The 17,118-nt window shown below is 50.0% G+C and overlaps 2 protein-coding genes across 2 annotated transcripts; both read right to left on the bottom strand.

Moving 5' to 3' along the window:
* On the bottom strand, positions 1-1,828 carry LOC118256082 (D(1) dopamine receptor-like). The gene has a single exon (XM_035562782.1). The coding sequence runs from the start codon at positions 1,342-1,344 to the stop codon at positions 1-3; it is 1,344 nt and encodes a 447-aa protein (XP_035418675.1). The 5' UTR covers positions 1,345-1,828.
* Positions 1,829-5,325: 3,497 nt separating this feature from the next.
* CHMP7 (charged multivesicular body protein 7) lies at positions 5,326-15,241 on the bottom strand. The gene is made up of 10 exons (XM_035562797.2): positions 14,874-15,241; positions 13,196-13,370; positions 11,617-11,802; positions 10,786-10,919; positions 10,338-10,386; positions 9,909-10,028; positions 9,524-9,622; positions 8,608-8,668; positions 7,816-7,977; positions 5,326-7,030 (listed from the first exon to the last, which is right to left on the bottom strand). The coding sequence occupies exons 1-10, from the start codon at positions 15,161-15,163 to the stop codon at positions 6,966-6,968; spliced, it is 1,341 nt and encodes a 446-aa protein (XP_035418690.1). The 5' UTR covers positions 15,164-15,241; the 3' UTR covers positions 5,326-6,965.
* Between the last annotated feature and the right edge of the window lie 1,877 nt (positions 15,242-17,118).

Raw genomic sequence — 17,118 nt, 5'->3', positions numbered from 1 at the left:
TCAGTCCATTGCTTTGCTGGTGAAAGGTGTAATCTTCTCCAGCGAGACGGCCATTTCATACTCCACGTGTATCACCGCAGGTAAGGCACCCACAGGGCTGTGAGAGGAGACCTGAGAGACCTTGTCGCAGGACACCTCGTTGTTTTCCACCTGCGGGGCAGCATGGGGGAGAAGCTGGGGGTAGCTAAGGGTCGCCGCTTCCCTGTGGTAGGTGGTGTCGTGGTGGTAGGAGACCAGCTCGTTGCTGAAGTTCACCGTCTCCACCGCATTGCTGGGGCAAAGGTAGCCACAGCCCAAGATGGTTGCAAAGGCTCTCCGAAAGTCTGCGTTGAAGGCATAGATGATAGGATTGAGCGAAGAGTTGGCCCAGCCGAACCAGACAAAGATGCTGAAGACGGTCTCGCTGACGCAAGGCAGCTCTCCTGGCTCGTGGAGGTCGAGATCACAAAAGGGCACCATGCAGTTGAGCACAAAAAAAGGCAGCCAGCAGAAGACAAAGACACCCATGATGACGGAGAGGGTCTTGAGGACCTTGGTCTCCTTCTTGAAGGAGTTCTTCAGGGAGGCTTCGTGAGGGCAGTCGCTGCTGCGGCAGCTTTGGGCATGTTCCACCGCTCTCTCCAGCGAGGAGATCCTGCGGATCTGCCGCCGGGCAATGCGGAAGATGCGGGTGTACGTCACAATCATGATGGCAACAGGGATGTAGAAGCTAACGAGAGAAGATGAGATGGCGTAAATCCTGCTGAGGCTGGAATCACAGTTCTCCTCCACGGTGACGTTTAAATCTGGCTCCTGCTGCCTGAGGAGCTCACGGTCCTTGTGCCACTTCAGCTGCACAGGGACGAAGGAAATCAAGAGGGAGAGCAGCCAAGCCACCGCGATCATGATGAAAGCCACGCGCTGCGTCATTCTCCTCTCGTAACGGAAGGGGCTGGAGATGGCCCAGTAGCGGTCCACGCTGATGATGCACAAATGGAGGATGGAGGCTGTGGAGCACATGATATCGAAAGCCACCCAAACATCACAGAAAGCCCCAAAGGGCCAGAACCCCGCCACCTCGGTGGCGGCCTTCCAAGGCATCACCAGGACAGCCACGAAGAGGTCAGACACAGCCAAGGAGATAACAAAGAAGTTGGTGACCTTCGAGCGCAAGTGTCTGAACCTGATGACAGCCACGCACACCAGGGTGTTGCCCAGGAGCGTGGAGAGGATGAGAAGGAAAAGTAAGGCAGCTGTCACCCCACGGAAGGACAACGTGGAGTTGCCTTCCTCTGCCCAGCTCTTCCTACTCCTGGTGTCGTTGATCACAGCCTGCCTTTCCGTGGAGGAATAAAAACCATCCATGGGTTTCCTGTTGTTCCAGTCCTTTGAGGGATTTCACAGCTGTTCAAGTCCCCATCAGCATCCCAAATGCTGTTTCTCCTGCTCCGCTGACGGCTCAGAAGCACCAACTGCAATCCTCCCAGCTCTCACACCCGGCCAGACGACCCAGCACAAGGAAAAGCACTTGAAGCTCTCGCTCTTTTCCAAGTCTCCTGCTGACAGCGCGGCATTTAGTTTTTAATCTTGCCTCCCACCCCTCTTTCCTTCCTTTGCAGCCCACCGTTCACAAAGAGCTGGCACTCACCTCTGGCGTTTGAGCAAGCTGGGAGGGCTTTGCTGCAAAGCCCTTCTCCCTCTCCTCTCTCAGAAGCTCTTCATCTGTTGATGATCTGTTGCCTGCTACAGAATCCCAGTCAATCCCTTCTGTACTGGCCAGGCTGGGACTTGCTGCCAGACACAAGAGGGAGTTGGGCTCTCGCTGCTCTTGCAGACGGATGTTCTCTGCTATAAAACAGGCTGCTCTGCTCTCTGCTCTTCCCTCTCCTGCTGATTGCCTCTGGATTCCACACAGGTGAGATCTGGCTCTGCCCACACAGCGGGTCCCCTGCTCACCAGGTCAGTCCTCTGCAAGCTAAGAACATGGCATTGGGATCCCTCAGCAGGCAGGGTAAGCTGTTCTTTTACCCCTAATCCCCAAGCAAACATTCAAGTGGGATTTGAGGGTCTTCGCTGCAAATCGGGATGGAAATTTATGTGCGAGAATCTCTTGGCATGATCTCTGAATAAAAGACACCTAAATTCACTGCAGAGACACAGTCACAGCTCAGGTGTATGACCCTAAATCAGTTACTCCCCCCTGTCCCAAGCTGCCCAGCTGCAAGTGATGCAAAACTGGCATCTACTTTCCACTGAAAAATTCCTTCAAGTCCTCAGGAGAAAAAGAAAACAACAAATAAAACAGAACAAAACAAAATGCCTGTATAAACCTATTTTTTTTTTCCTTCTGAAAGTAGCAGACAAAGCAGTTTTCAGACAGTCTTCTGGTAGAGGTTCCTTCCAGGATCAAAGAGGGTACTGAACATTGCTTTTTTTACATCCTGAATAAATTAGAAGTTTTGCATCCTGACTAAATGAGAATACTTTCAGAAAAAGTGATATAAGGTAGCTTCTCCTTCAAGTTCAGCATTCTTTCTTTAAATTTAATTCCTAAATAGTCCCATGTTAGCTATCACTTCAACAATCGACTGTCAGCTGAAAACATTAACCTGAAAATCACGATGCCTTTCCAGCACAGCAGCTAACCCTGTCAGCAAATAGTGGTCATCCCCAAGAGGTCTGCTCGCCAGTGTTGAGGGGAGAAATGTCGTGGTATTCCGACCTACTAATAAACAATTTAGTCTTGGAAGCAAGCAGACCCCATCCCTCGCTTTATAACTAAAAGTGCTCTAACCTACAGGGCTCCCCTGATAAAGAAACCTCAGAAAACTCCTTCAGGAGGCAAGTTTCCTCGAGAGCCAGCTATGGAACAGCTGCTTAAATGGGGCCTGCTTTTGAGAAACGCTTTGCTAGTAAGCTGGCCAAGACACAAAAGGGCAGCAAAAGCTTTCCAAATCAAACTGAAAAAAATAAAACAACTTAGGCAGCTCAGCGTTAATTCATTCCTTGCATCGATAGTTGTGGCAGTGTATCACAAGGACCTCTGCCATCGCCCGTCAGATACACCACTTCAGAAGAAAGCAGCAGCCAATCTACGCAGCTTCAGCCCAGCTGCACCGAGATTTAATTAACCTGACCCTGTAACCCAGGCTTTGCCTAATCCCTGGCAGAGCAGGAACTGCCCAAGAACAACTTTGAAACAAGAGCGCAATTATTCTCTGGAAGATGCAGCACCGAGAAGCTTACTCCTAAAGTAAACAGCACGCTTGCTCTGTGACAGGTTAAAGAAACTCGCTGCCTACATGTCACAGCATTTACTTCTGAAAGCTTTGTTTAATTAAGCCTCATTAGTTCCACCGTCTTCCAGCAGGCTCCTGCCAAGTGCCTATGCCAAGAAGAGCAGCTAGATGGCACCAAGAGCCGGCTCGCGGCTCAGCCTCGCTCGGGTCTTTTGTGTCAGGCCAGCTCCCTGCCTCCTGGCCAGAATTTCATCAGAGGAAAAGGAGAGCCATCTAATTGCCCAGCCACCGCAGGGCTCTGGCTTGGTCCCTGTCAGACTTAAGCCACGCATGCAGATGCACCGCCACCTGCGCCCCAAAGGGCATTTATTTTTCTCACATTCCCCACACAGGACACGAAGATTGTGGATACCTAGGCTCCAAGATGCAGACAGCGGGATGCTTTCACTGCTCCCGAAGGCAGTGATGGCAGGGGATCTGTCGTACAGCGTTCAGTCGCAGCAGAGGTTGGACACAGCTCACAGCTCACTTAGGTCACACATGCTAAGCCAGACGGCATTCCAGGAAACTATTCCTTGAGATACAAGGAAGGCTTCCTCCTCCTCTTCCTCCTCCTCCTCAGGAGCTCAAAACCATTTAAAGAAAGTGCAAGTTGTGTGCAAGGGTGAGATTCTGAAACAGGCATTCAAAGCTGAGCTGGCAAGGGGAAGATGGGATGGGAAGGGATCCAAAACATTACCCAATTTCCGCGCATCTCAGAATATACCTACGGGGGAAAGGACTGTTAACTCTTCTGTCAGAGGCAAACAAAACACAGGCAGTTAGTCTTGTTCACGGATCACCTCCTCCCGCCTGCTAGATGCAATCTTCTCTACAAGGAAAACTGTTCTGCTGCTCTATGTTCTTAAACAGCAGCTACATTTCCTCGCATGAGCAGCTGCTTTTTTTTTTTTTTCTGAGAATCGAGTTAAGCACTATTTTATACAGCACTCCAGGGTGATAAGATTCCAGCTCAGCGGCAATTCAGCTTTAGGATTTTATATTTAATTTCCTCACCCAGCAAGAAGTTGCCCTCTATTTCCCTCCCCTGCCGTCTCACCAAAATATATTTCAAATTCTCTATTCAGCCATCTTGATTACATCCCCCACTCTGCATCAAAGGGAGAAAATTACAAGCCACTTCAAATAAAGCAGCAGCTGCTTGGGTGTTAACTCTTCAACGCCTCTTCTCAGAATTACAGGAGGCTGCTTATGCCTCCAGGAGTCTCTGCACTTTCCTTCCCAAGGTACAAGTTTTGATAGGAGAGATCCGAGCCTTCCCAGAGTTGCGCTGTAGGCAGCACGCGATAAGCACAGGAGCAAGAAACTTCCTTCCTGCCTCCCCCTGCAAAAAATACGTGCGGCCCTCCAGGGTCGAGCAAGCCAGCTCAGGGCAGACCTCTTGCCAGAGTAAACAGGCTTGACTGCCTGCGAATTCAAAGTTTATTTCACGTCTTAGTATCAGAGGGAAGTAGGAAAAATTTGTTTTGAGTAGCGCCTGCGTGCCAGGTGACTCCGTTTAGATTCATTGTCTTTAGACAAAAGGAAAAAAATAGCATCGACGTGCTCAACTGTGCTGCTTAATTATGATCTGAACAAGGAGTTGGACAAACAACATCCCCTTCCCACAAAAACAAGGGGGCAACCAGAACTGACTCAGCAGTTTCTTACATGGCCACAGCAAGGCAGCTTATGCAAAGGAATGTGTTCTGCGTGTCCTGAAACCGGTCTCCTTGGTGAGATGCACCATAACGAAGAAGTGGAATGATGAAACAAGCTGGAGCAAAGAAGCAAGCCTTCCCAAAATTACTGTCCTAAGATTGAGGCTGTGTAACCCGAAGCCTGGCATAGGCTATTTGGTAAGAACAAACTCCTTTGTTAGACATTTAACTGTTTTAAAGCATATAAGGGGGGTTCAGGGAAGTCAACGTCTTGTACAGGAATTATTCAGTCTGGGTTTTGACACAGAAACCCAGGAGCCTGTCCCTTTTCTTTCAGCAGACAACCTTTATGGACACAGGACAGCGATCTGTGGCACAGGGAAACAGAAGGAGGCACCACAAGAGACTCTGGTTCCTCCTCTCCCCTTTATTACATATAGGCAGAAAACACAGTGGTTTTTCTCCTGTTTACAAAGGAAAGGAATACAGAGCTTCAAGTCATTTCACATAATTCCATGTGCAGCCGGGGTAAACTGCTAGCTGGCCACAGCACACGATCTCTGGCAGTAGTCTGTACTCCTGAACAGAAGTGACAAAGCGCCCCAGTTGACACCAGTAACTTCTTCTGCGGTGCTCTGGGGCTCAAGCTGGTTTGTCGGTAATAAACAGGGCATGGAAACTCCAGCCCAAGTTTTCTGTTCACCCAAGCTGCCGCACACACGGCTCTATCAGTGGAGTTTGGCACAGGATGAAGCCAAGAGCTGAATGGTGACAGGAATACATTCCGAGGCAGGGAGAGGTGCAGAGAAGACTGGTTACAGATCAACACGTTGCTAGTCGCTTCCATGCCACGCACAGACTCTGCGTGCAGAAAGCCCGTGCCCATTTCCCTTCCTTAAGGAATTCGTTTATTCATGTTAGGTACCAGGCTTTCTGCTTTTTTTTTTTTTTTTTTTAAGTGCATACACATAATAAAAAAGTGACCTGCAAAAGATGACGGTTTCACTTCCACTGGGTAAAGACTACCTCTGAAAACATCTTCAGTTGCTGTCCTTGGTGGCTTTTTGTTTTGTTTTTTGCATTAGAAACACGTACAGGGTTGTGTTTTGGGGCTTTCTGGTCACCCGCAACCTTGTGGAATTGCAACATCAAGACTGAAGGCGAAGATGAGACTGTTACATGAAACCGTCCACTCAGAAGGGGGAAAAAAAAACAGGCATCCCTTCCCCACCCACCCCAAATCACTCAACATGAGAGCTCAAAGCAGATCACCCTGCGGCTGTTTTGCGAACAGGGAAGATACAAAAATAGCAAACAGCTCAAACTCCGAGTAAGCAGAAAATTTTTGATCGTAGTGACTGCAAACCTTTGTCACCGATGGCAGCATAAGGAACTCCTTCATTGAAAATCTTTTGCAGGTCTCCCTTTTAAGGCCTTAGTGTCATTACAGAAAGAGGAATTATTTTTGTCTTGTGCTTGCAATTGCTGCCCCCTAGTGCAGCAACAAAATCTCCTACAATTTAACAGTTACAGTGTCTAGTTGTCCACAACCGTGCAAAATACAGACAGGGAGGGATAGAACTACCAACAGGTGCTTAAGCTCGTTGCAGATAAGTACTGTCCTTGACGTAAGTTATGTGCCAAGTGTTTTAAACAACCACACAAACAGCCAAATGTTGAGCAACTGCAATACCGCTGCAACTCAGATTCTCAACATCAGCCACAGCAAAGAAAAAAAAAAAAGAGCACTGTTATGGACATTGAAGAGTTTATCTTCACTGCGTTCCCAGAAGGGAAGACTTGATGCCACGGGTGACTTGGGATAACAAGTCAAATTGAGACCAGTGCAGATGTTGGCACAGAGATGACAAACACCAGCTGGGGCCAGTTCCAGAGTGGATTGTCATGGCAGGAGATCCTGTTGCTTAGCAAAGTGATATTCACGAAGAAGAGGGGACTACTACCCTTCTGTCCCAAAGTTTTAGTCATTAGTTAAGGAACCTTAAGACAACTTCTCAAACTGCAGCAACAGGATGCTGTTGGGTCTTTAGAGATTCAGTCCCAGAGCTGTTTTGGGTTCAGAGGAAGCAGGAGGAGTCTTTTGTGCCAAATCTATAAAGAAAATCGCAAGAGAAAGACGTCAGTTTTCATCAGTAAGAGGGACTGGATCAGTCAAGTCCACAACTAACAAACCATTTCAGAGGTTCTCAGTACTTCCAGCATTTGACTGCATTCCCTTGGAAACCCAGGATTATATTTCACAGAGGATGCTGAGCTGCCTTCTGCTCTGAAATTTGAGAGTATCAGCTGCCCAAAGAGGAAGAAAACCCTATCGACAGTCCTGTGTAATTGCTCGCTAACAGATTGCTGAAAGGAAAATTAAAGTTTGGTTACCCCCACCCTTCCCTGCCCCGTTAAAGACAGGAGTAGGGAAAACTCCATATATGCCTTAAGTCCATAAATTCTGGTCACTCACTTAGTGAATAAAGACCAGTTTAGAGCTTAGTGTAAGCAAACATCATACCTACAACACAAGACACAGTAAGCATTCCAGATACAAACGCGCAACAATGAGAAGAAAACCCCTAACACTGCACAAGCTTAGTTAAACGAAGCCCAAGGACTAGACTCCCGATAGGGCCTTCACCTTTCCCTGTGACTCATGGCAGAATGTCCAGGTACAATTTCTAGCAACGACGGCGACTCTTTCAAGACTGAACCTAGAAGTCAAAGGCAATGTCACTGAGCTCCTGGCAGGGAAACCAGGAGAGCTTGCTTCCAATTGCATAACTGAAAGTGGGAAAGATTCTGGCTCAGACTTCAGTTCTGCTTTCATTTTGCAAGGCTGTCATCGATCCTCGTAACAGCTAGCTAACATAGCCTGCTGACATCCATACCTCCATCACAGAGAGAGAGCTTTTCCAATTCAGCTTCGAGCTCAGCATCCGAAACGGCCGGATTCAGCACCTTCTGTGGAACAGGAGGCAGGTCCACAGGCTCCCTAGTCGAGTCCTGGAGGAGGCTGTCCAGCTCCTTCTCAAGTTCCTCGGTATCCATCTCTGCCAAGTAAAGAAAATGGTCAGTTGCTAGCAAAAGTACGTGCCATCTTCACAGACAGACTGAAGTCCAAGTTTAACAGAGCTGTTACTGTCCATCCCCCCTTCATTGCTCATAGTAATAATAAGGAACTCCCCGGACTTCTTCCAAAGGTAAAAATTCAGTCTTTATCTCAGAGAAAAGCTATTCCTCTAGAAGCCTTTGTGCTGAGGCCTCTAAGGGTAAGAAAACATTTCAGCAGAGACAAACAAGCTGCAGCACCACACACGCCAGAAGAAAAAGAACACCACTTAGAGAAAAAAAAAAGAAAAAACAAAGCAGCAGCCACTCTAAAAACAATTTTATATCAACACTACACAACTCTGAACTGAAATCCTCCCAGTACTTAAAGTCTGCAGGGATTTGGAGGTGCACAAATGCTGATTCTCCCACAACCCACTGTCAGGGACTATAACTCCTTATCAGTCATCATTCCTTCTGACGACACTGGTAGCAACATCCTTGGTATTTTAGTAACAGCCTGTCCTTCCAGGAAGGAGGACTAGTCCTACCCAGGGAGGGAGCAGAGAAGGGATGGCAGCATATAGTAAGTAGCAAGACCACGAGCAGAGAATGAAAGCCCTCAAACATACCTAGACCATTGATTCCTGCTCCAGCCAGAGTCTGGGCTACTTCATCTTGAGTATCACAAAGCTGAGGGGAAGAAACAACACAGTTTGATATAGAATACGAGCTCATCTTCTGTCTTACCGCGGCCAAAAGCAGCAATAGCAACCAACAAATAAATCAGAAGTTGACCTAAAGGCAGCAGGCACTACGTGACCAGTTGTAAAAACAGTAACATGGAAGATGATTCAGTAAGTGCTACAAGACCAAGTGACATGCCTGAGGAAACAAACTTGAAACAGAAAAAAAGTCCTCCTAATTCTAGCTTGTTCACGTAAGCAACATGCTTACATTGAGGCTTATGCTAGCAACGGAAGGAAGCTATAGATCAACTCCTCAGCTATGAAATGTTTAAGTACATGGAAATGAAGTTGCTAAAGAAGTAACCCTTTTCTGTCTTCTACATCAGCTTACGCAGACAGATTCCTTTCTTCATTTCCATTAACTCAGAAAATTTCCATTTTCCTTACTGAATTGCAGAAGATTACAGGTTAGGCGGTTTAAGACCCTGTTTTATGCACGTAGGTGCATTCCAGCTTCCAAAAGCTGGACTTGTATTTCTTTTTAATACATCTCACTAAACATCTTCTAGGAAAGCTGCGTGCTTGCACAACATTGGTTACCAAAGAGCACATAAAGCGCGCAAGTTTAACGTAAGTTGTGACTATTAGCCAGCAGTAAATGCAATTATGTAAAACCGGACACAGCTGGTTATTTGAATACTTCTGCTCGCTGACCTAAAAAAGATCGACTCTGTCTGCTCTGATGACATACAGAACAGAAAGCAAGCAGCACCAGATGCCTCAGCATTAATATCTGGACAAATCTGCTGTGTACAGCTATGCACCGCTTGCTTATTTCTGTGTGCTCTCATCTCAGTACCTCTTGTATTTGATCCACCAGGTTCTCCGCCTTCTCCACGGTAACATCCTTCATAGACAGTTTCAGAGCTCCCACACCAGCCTGATAGGCATTAAATACCTTGAAGGGAGAAAAAGTAGCATACATTAACTAAAATTAACAGGCAGCGTAAACTCCTCGCAAGGCCCACTATCCAAGCAGGACTCGCAGAGAAACCGTCAGCACACACAGAAAGCAGAGCCGCAGGCAGATTTGTTCCAAGCAATACCCAAATATCAGACTTGCTGTCTCCTGGAGCAGAGAACAGAACCTCATCAGCCCTCAAACACGAGCTCTGAAGAGCAGGTGAAGAACAAATGAGAAGCATGAGGCTACGGTGAGAGGCACAAGACAATAGTAACACTACCATCTGGTCAGTCTGGGAAGCGTATATGCGATCCAAGATCCCTTGCACTGCATCCAGCTTGGAATGAAGCTCTTCAATGCGCCTCTCTGTCCTCCGTTTAGACTTCAGACATCTCAGCGCCTGGAGACATTAGATACACAGACCTGGATCACAAACCAGGCAGCAGTCAAAGGCAGCATACAAGAACAATCCCCACGCAACAAGGCACGTGCACAACAGCTGGTTTTAAGAGCTAGGTGTCCCCGTTTCTCTTCAGCACACCACTCTGGTCAAACATATCCGTACCTTCACCTTAAGGAGACCCTTGGCCTCAGAAAATAAGCACACCTAAGATTAACTAGACAACACCAGACCTGGTCATTACCTGTAGTTACGGACCAGCTCTAAGACACTTAACTTGTAGTTCCTCCCGAGTAGAACACTACTTACCAATTGCTTTTTGCCAGCTCTACAAGCACTCCGGGCATCTTCTTTACACCTGTACAGATGCAACAAGGAAAGGAAGATTATTCCTTTGCAAGCAGTAGTGTTTTTTTACAAACCGGCAGCCACCCTCACTACCTTGCTCTGATGACCGAGTACCACTGCCTTTCATATACAGCCACCCTCAAACCACTTTTGCTTTTCTCAAGCAGCCCTTGAAGGCACGCCAGAACTTTGCAAAGCTTGCAACACCCACTCACTACATGTTGTTTTCCTGGTGTCAGGGAACAAAGACTAGGAAACCCGCCCTAGGGCATTACTGAAAATACCGCGTTTACTAAGTGGGAAAGAATGACTTGCACTTGGAGGCGGCAGCTTCATCCTTAACTACGTCACAGGAGCACAAAGTTTTGTATCATACGGAAGTTCTTCCCGCCACCCGTCCCCAAATTACTTTTCTGCTTCCTGGGAAAGGGACTCCACCTTCTGTGACAGCAGCTGTTCGCTCTGCATCAACTGATACACTCCAATGTCCACGTCATTCATCGGGGAGACTTTGGCATGAAGACCTCGGGCAAACTTCACGATCTAAAGAAAAAAACAATACATGCTCAAGTTGCTTTGTCTCCAGAATTTGTGCCTGCACTAGAAATATTTTCATCCTGCTAGAAAGAAAAGATGCTTTTACATCTGGTTTTGTTCAAGCCTTGCAACAGAGTTAAGGAGACACGCCAGTTATCATTTAATTCAATATTAAACCAGACAGGATCGAGCGATGTCAGCATGGAAACAGAAGGCCTCAGTGGAACACCCTGAAGATTTAAAGCTGTCCTAGTGCTTTGAACAGCGTACGGCAACGTCACACTTGTAAATACTTCAGTACTAAACCATACGGCGCAGAACACTACAGGCAAACATGCCGCCTTAGAGACACTGTGTCTGTGTAGTTACTGACAGACGGGAAAACCCTTGCACAAAGGGAATCCTTGCACCACCGATTCCAGTGGCGTGGAACAAGTTCAGTTGGGTAGCTGGGAAAAGTCAACCCGAGAGTAGAAAACTACAATATCTGCCAAGTTGTTAGCTCTCAGATTACATGGACAATATTACAAACGTTTGACGGCGGAAAGCAAGAACCCATCACACATTTATGATGTTGGAGTACATAGAATTGACTTCTCCAAACAAAGAATGCCCACGTTTAGCCAATGAAGTATTCCTTCCAGCCAGATGAAATGCAAGACAGGGATTATACCACCCAAAAGCAGTCACCTTTACCCTGTACCTTCTCTCCATTCTGTTCCAGGATCGTGACCCTCTTTTCCTTTTGCAGCTGGAGCAGCAACAAGTAGAACGTCCTTTCATCCGGACAAACGCTGGCACAGAGGGAACGCAGCTCTGAGAGGGCAACAACAGGATGAGAAGAAAGCGCAGAGTTCTGGTACAGGCGATAGACTTCCTCTGCCTTCTCCTGAAAGGAAACAACAGGACTATCTGTGAGCCTACGCAGGACTTTTCCTTTTCTCATGGCGACTGCCAAGTCCACACCTGCTTCCGCCCACACACTGAAGTTGAAAAGTTAGACGCATCGCATTTGGGGCCAGACGGACTTTCAGGAGAAGTTGTAAGGAATATTCAAAAGCACTTACAATACTCGAAAAACATCACACTTAGCGGAACACAAAGTAAGAGTTTTCCACCACAACCAAAGCTACATCGTACAAGTCGTCTGCGCGAATACTACAGAACAACCTAACGACCACGCCGGAAGCAAGTCTGCCTCCTCGCTTCTTGAAACTCCCCTCCCACCCAGTTTAAACCCCCAACTAACTTCTTTAATCCACACTGCAACTGTACTCAGCGCCATTTTGCATCATTTGCGGAGGAAAGAGAAAAGCTTTCCCCATTCCGAGTGTGAGTTACAGTTCACAGAAGACTACAGAAACGACTCTTCCCATCAATTCCCAAATTCCACGTCGAGGCCTGTGATTTTCCAGACACCTTTTTAAGTTCTGCTCCTCTCCCACGCACGCACCCTCTGAACAGACCGCGGAGTCCCCACCGCAGAGGGCAGGCACTGTATGCTGCCAGAGTAACTACAAATAAAGGAACACATCTAAGGAGTTCTCACATTTCTTCTAGTCTCTGAAGAGGCCACTTGCATGCAACAGCAGCAAGTCCCGGTGCTAATTTTAACAGGCACCAAGAAGCGCCGAGAAAGGGTCCCGAGGTCTCGACCTGTCAGCACAGCACCGCCCCATTTAGACAGCAACAATGAGTCGCGTGAGTTCACAACGCAACCCACGGGTCTACCACTAACAACGGGCCAAAGAAAAGGGTGTTTGAGGGAACGTAACAGCAGCTCTAATCACGTCTGGAAAGGGAAATTGAAAGGAAATGCTCCGAAGCGAAAGCCGCCTTTAGTACCGCGCACGCGAGTTCAGCAGAGACGCGACGCATCGGACTGACAGCCAGTGCCCTCTGTGTCACCCATCCCTCCCTACGGCAGACGGCACTCAGTCTGCAAGTTTCCCTCACGCGCTACACTTGCACTAACTCCACCCTGAGACGTGCAGCGGTCTCACAGCGCGCTGCTTGGCTTCCTAGACCGCACAGCAAGCCTGCGCTCTCATCGCTTGGAAGCCAGCAAGAAGCCTCCACATTCATTTCAACAAACATCTGTAGACAGAAACTATTTCTTATCCACACGTTATCACAGCCATCTCTCTACGTTTGTACTCCTTAGGTGTATAAAAGCCTGAAGGCAGTCTATTCAATCCTGATCCTTCTTTGCCAGCACATGAAGTTCCTCACGGATTTTTCTAGAGATGCATAATCTCGAGGAAACTCTCAGCAACACTCACCTGAAGTAGCTCCACGTAAATCAGAACTTCCTCTTCCTCGGGTACCTTACTGTCGCCCAGCACGCTCGAGAGAGTCCACTTCAGGGGCTTCAGGATGAAGACTCCCACGCCCCAGGAGATCCAGCTGCTGTCCACGCTGGCCATGAAGTCTGACTCCCTCTGCATCTTGCCGCGCCTAGAGAAAAGCCAGAGGCAGAACTGAGTACGGTCAGCCTTAATCCCTTCTGCTGGCAGCAAGGAAAAGTGTCAGCATGGAGAACTACTAATCAAAGCATCGCTCTCCGTGCTGTACTTCCACAGTTCGAGCAGAGTTTCCTAACAGCTTCTAGCTAAAATGTGACCCATCACTGATGTGTACAAAATGCACAAAGGTTCCCTCTCCTCCCAGGCTTTCTCTGAGCACAAGACAATTTATTCCAGTTTCACAAGCCTCTCTCTGTTTTCTTACTTGAAACTGATGAAGCGTGGAAGGCCACTTGCAAGTTTCAAGACTACTTCATCTGTGCACTAAATCGCAAACAAAGAAGTGAAACCTCTAGACGTGACAGCAGTTACGGCGCACACGTGCAGATTCAGCTAACCCCCGCTGGTCTGGAACGTTTTCAGGCCATCAGTCCCAGGCTATGGTTTCACAAGACAAAACACCTCGCTGCAAGCACCAGCCTACAACACTCCTGCACGCCTGTAGGACAGCACATGCCATTTGCTGCCCGCTCTCCACAACGACCGTTTCAGGGAACGTAACCCAACTTAACACAAAGCTCCTTCCTGCGCCCGCGTCTTCCCAGCATGGCATTTCCCTCGGAGCTCCTGCTCTCCCCTACCTCCTGCGAGCCCCAAGGCACGTCCCTTGTGGGGCACAGCCTCGAGCTTGTGACCCCTGACCCTGCTTTACTTCGCTCGGAGCTCCCTCCTGCCCCCTACACAACACAACCCCACGTTCCCTCGCAGCCTCTCTGCGCTCCCCTCTGCTTTGCAAAGCCGTGGCACGGCACAAAGCTTCTTCGTGCTCACCCCTGCAACCAGTGCTCAGCACTTGTGGGCACAAGCAGCACCAAGCCTCGCTTCACGTCTCCCTGTGCCCCGGCATTTATCTGGCATCTTGCTGCACTCTCCCTGCCGTGGATACAGCGGGCAGCTTTCAAGCTCCTCTCATTCCAACACCAACCTCCTGAAGCAGCCCCAGCCCCCCCGGACATCCCCAGCACCCCTCTTTCTACGCACCCCACCACAGGCTCCCCACCACAGTGCTAAGCACTCCTCCAGGTGTGAGACCCCCTTTCTGTGCGCCCCCATCACGCAGGGCTCCCCCCAAAACTATGCACAGAGACCCCCAGACTGCCCTCTAGCCCCTCACTATTCCCTTGAACCCTAACAGAGACAGGCAGGCTGCCCTACAGCCCCCCACTATTCCCTTAAGTCCGATAACAGGAGAGCAGGCTGCCCTACAGCCCCCCACTACTCCCTTGAGCCCTGTAACGTCGGGGCCAGCTGCCCTACAGCCCCCCACTTGTCCCCTAAGCCCCATAACAGCTGCGTGCATGTCCCAGATCCCCCCCCACCCCTTCACAACCCACCTACGCCCCCTCCCCACGCTCCCCGCCCCCCAACCCCTTCACCCCCACCCCCATCTCCCCCCGCCCCGGACCCCTCTGACCCCCCCCTCCCCCCGCGTTACCTGAGCAGCTCCCTCAGCACCGTGCCGAGACCCAGCGGGACGCTGCCTCGCCTCTCGAAGCCGTGCTGCAGCTCCCTCAGGCAGGTGCGCACCGCACCGCGGCGGCGGCCGCGGGCCAGCACCAGCCCGACCCAGAAGGCCATCTTGCTGTCCCACTCGGTGCTGTTCACCTCGCGGCTCTGCTTGAAGGCCGAGAAGAGGAAAGCCATGCGCTCGTCGTCCGTCTCCCACTCCGGGGGCAGGTCCCCGGCCGGGGCCGGCCCAGGGGGCGCCCTCCCCGGGCTGCACATCTACGCGAGCCCCCGGCTCCGCCGCGGCCTCCGCCCGGCCGGGACCCGCCTGGTTGCTAAGGAAACGCCGGGCGCATGCGCGCTGCCGCTCCGCCCCCCCCGCCGCACGACTACTGTCGTACGGTCGTGCGCGTGCGCGGTGCCGCCTGGTGCCCCCCCCCCCCCCCCCACAGGGCCATGGCGGCCATGTTGGGGGGGGGGGTGATGGAGGGAGGGGGTGAGGGAGCGTAGAATCCTAGAGTCGGAATCATGGAATTATTAAGGTTGGGAAGCTCCAAGATTATCTGGTCTAACCGTCACCCTACTACCACTATCACACACTAAACCATGTTCCTAAAGCACCACATACATTTCCTTGAACGCCCCCAGGGATGGTGATGCCACCGCTTCCCTGTGCATCCTGTTCAATGTCTGACCACTTTTCGGGGGATTCATCTCAGCTCCTCCAAATGGCACCTTTGGGGGACTATCACCCATTAAACCATGTCCCTAAGCACCACATCCAACCTTTCCTTGAACATCCCCAGAGACGGTGACATCACCACCTCCCTGCACAACCCATTCCGATGCCTAACTGCTTTTGGGGGGATTCACCTCAGATCCTCCAAATGGCACCTTTGGGGGGCTATCACCCACTAAACCATGTCCCTAAGCACCACGTCCAACCTTTCCTTGAACACCCCCAGAAACAATTACACCACCACCTCCCTACGCAACCCATTCCAATGCCTGTCCACTCTTCGGGGGATTCGCCTCAGCTCCCCCAAATGGCACCCTTGGGGGACTTGGTGTTGTTTTGGGGCTTGCCAGCATGTCCCAAGCCCTCAGTAACAGCCATAAAGGGTTGTGCTGAGGAAGCTGAGGGTTTGGTGCATGGTGGCTGACCCAGCACCTCACAGCATCACCCCTAAACCAAGCTGGAACCCGCAGGGCGCCGTGTTGTTGTAGGCAGCCAGTTGTGTGGTCACTGCTGGAAAATTGTGCTGTATGCGTGTAAACCCCCAAAACCGTGCCGGGCTGTGTCAGTGATGCAGCATGCTGCTGCGGTGAGCACAGCCGTCCCAGCACCTGGCCCCTCCGAACGCACAGCTGGTGGTTGGTGGTGGTTCCCGTGAGGTTTAAATGTACAAACAGCACACACAAAGTGCTCTGAGCACAGCCCTGGCGGATGCTTGTAGCACACCACAGCTACCCCAGCCTGACCTTGCTGGGGCTGGTGAGATGTTTGGTGGCAGCGCCACTTCGCAGGGACTCGGCTTGCATCTAGCATCAACAGAAGTTAGCTTTCCTGTCCTTTCACATATTATTTTTTTCCTCCCTCCTGCTTCTCATGTATGATTTCCATTTTTCCTGGTTGCCCAAGAGCAATAGCCTCGTATCATGCAAATATCAGGATTCAGGAGAAGGGAGGCATGGCTCTCAGGGATTTCTTCATGCAAAGTCTGACGTTTTCAGAGCAAAGCTCGATGTTACTAAAAGAAGGGGAGGCAAGCGCTGTTGCTTAAGCAGCGCTGCCAAGTTCTGGGTATTTCTATATCTTCAAATTCACCGTATGTGCTATTTCTTGCCCACGGAAGAAGGCGACAGCTCCGTTTTTTGGCAGAAGGCTGCTGCTCCCCTTCCTGTGCTGAGCCCAGGTTTCTCAGGCTACAGAGGTTGCTGCTGTTATGGTGTGTCACATCAGGGACCTGGAGCTCCCTCCTGGTGTCGAGGGGCTGCAGAGGACGGGAGCAAGTGGGCTTTGGTGCCTGCAGAGCAGGGGAAAAACCAAGCAGTGTCTGGGAGCTCAGCACTAGGGTGCCCTGTCCCTTGTGGGTGCTGAGTAGCTGAGGGCATAACCAGCCATTTCACGATGGAGACAAAACCAAAACCACCTCCAGTGTGTGCACTTTACAGACATTCCAGGTGTGTTCGGTGTCCTTGAGCGGCACAGAGGGAAGGATTGTTTTGGTTTG

The sequence above is a fragment of the Cygnus atratus genome, chromosome 27 (assembly GCF_013377495.2).
Source record: "Cygnus atratus isolate AKBS03 ecotype Queensland, Australia chromosome 27, CAtr_DNAZoo_HiC_assembly, whole genome shotgun sequence".
Taxonomy (NCBI): Eukaryota; Metazoa; Chordata; class Aves; order Anseriformes; family Anatidae; genus Cygnus; species Cygnus atratus.
The sequence above is the reverse complement of the archived record's forward strand: the minus strand, read 5'-3'. Positions and strand labels throughout refer to the sequence as shown.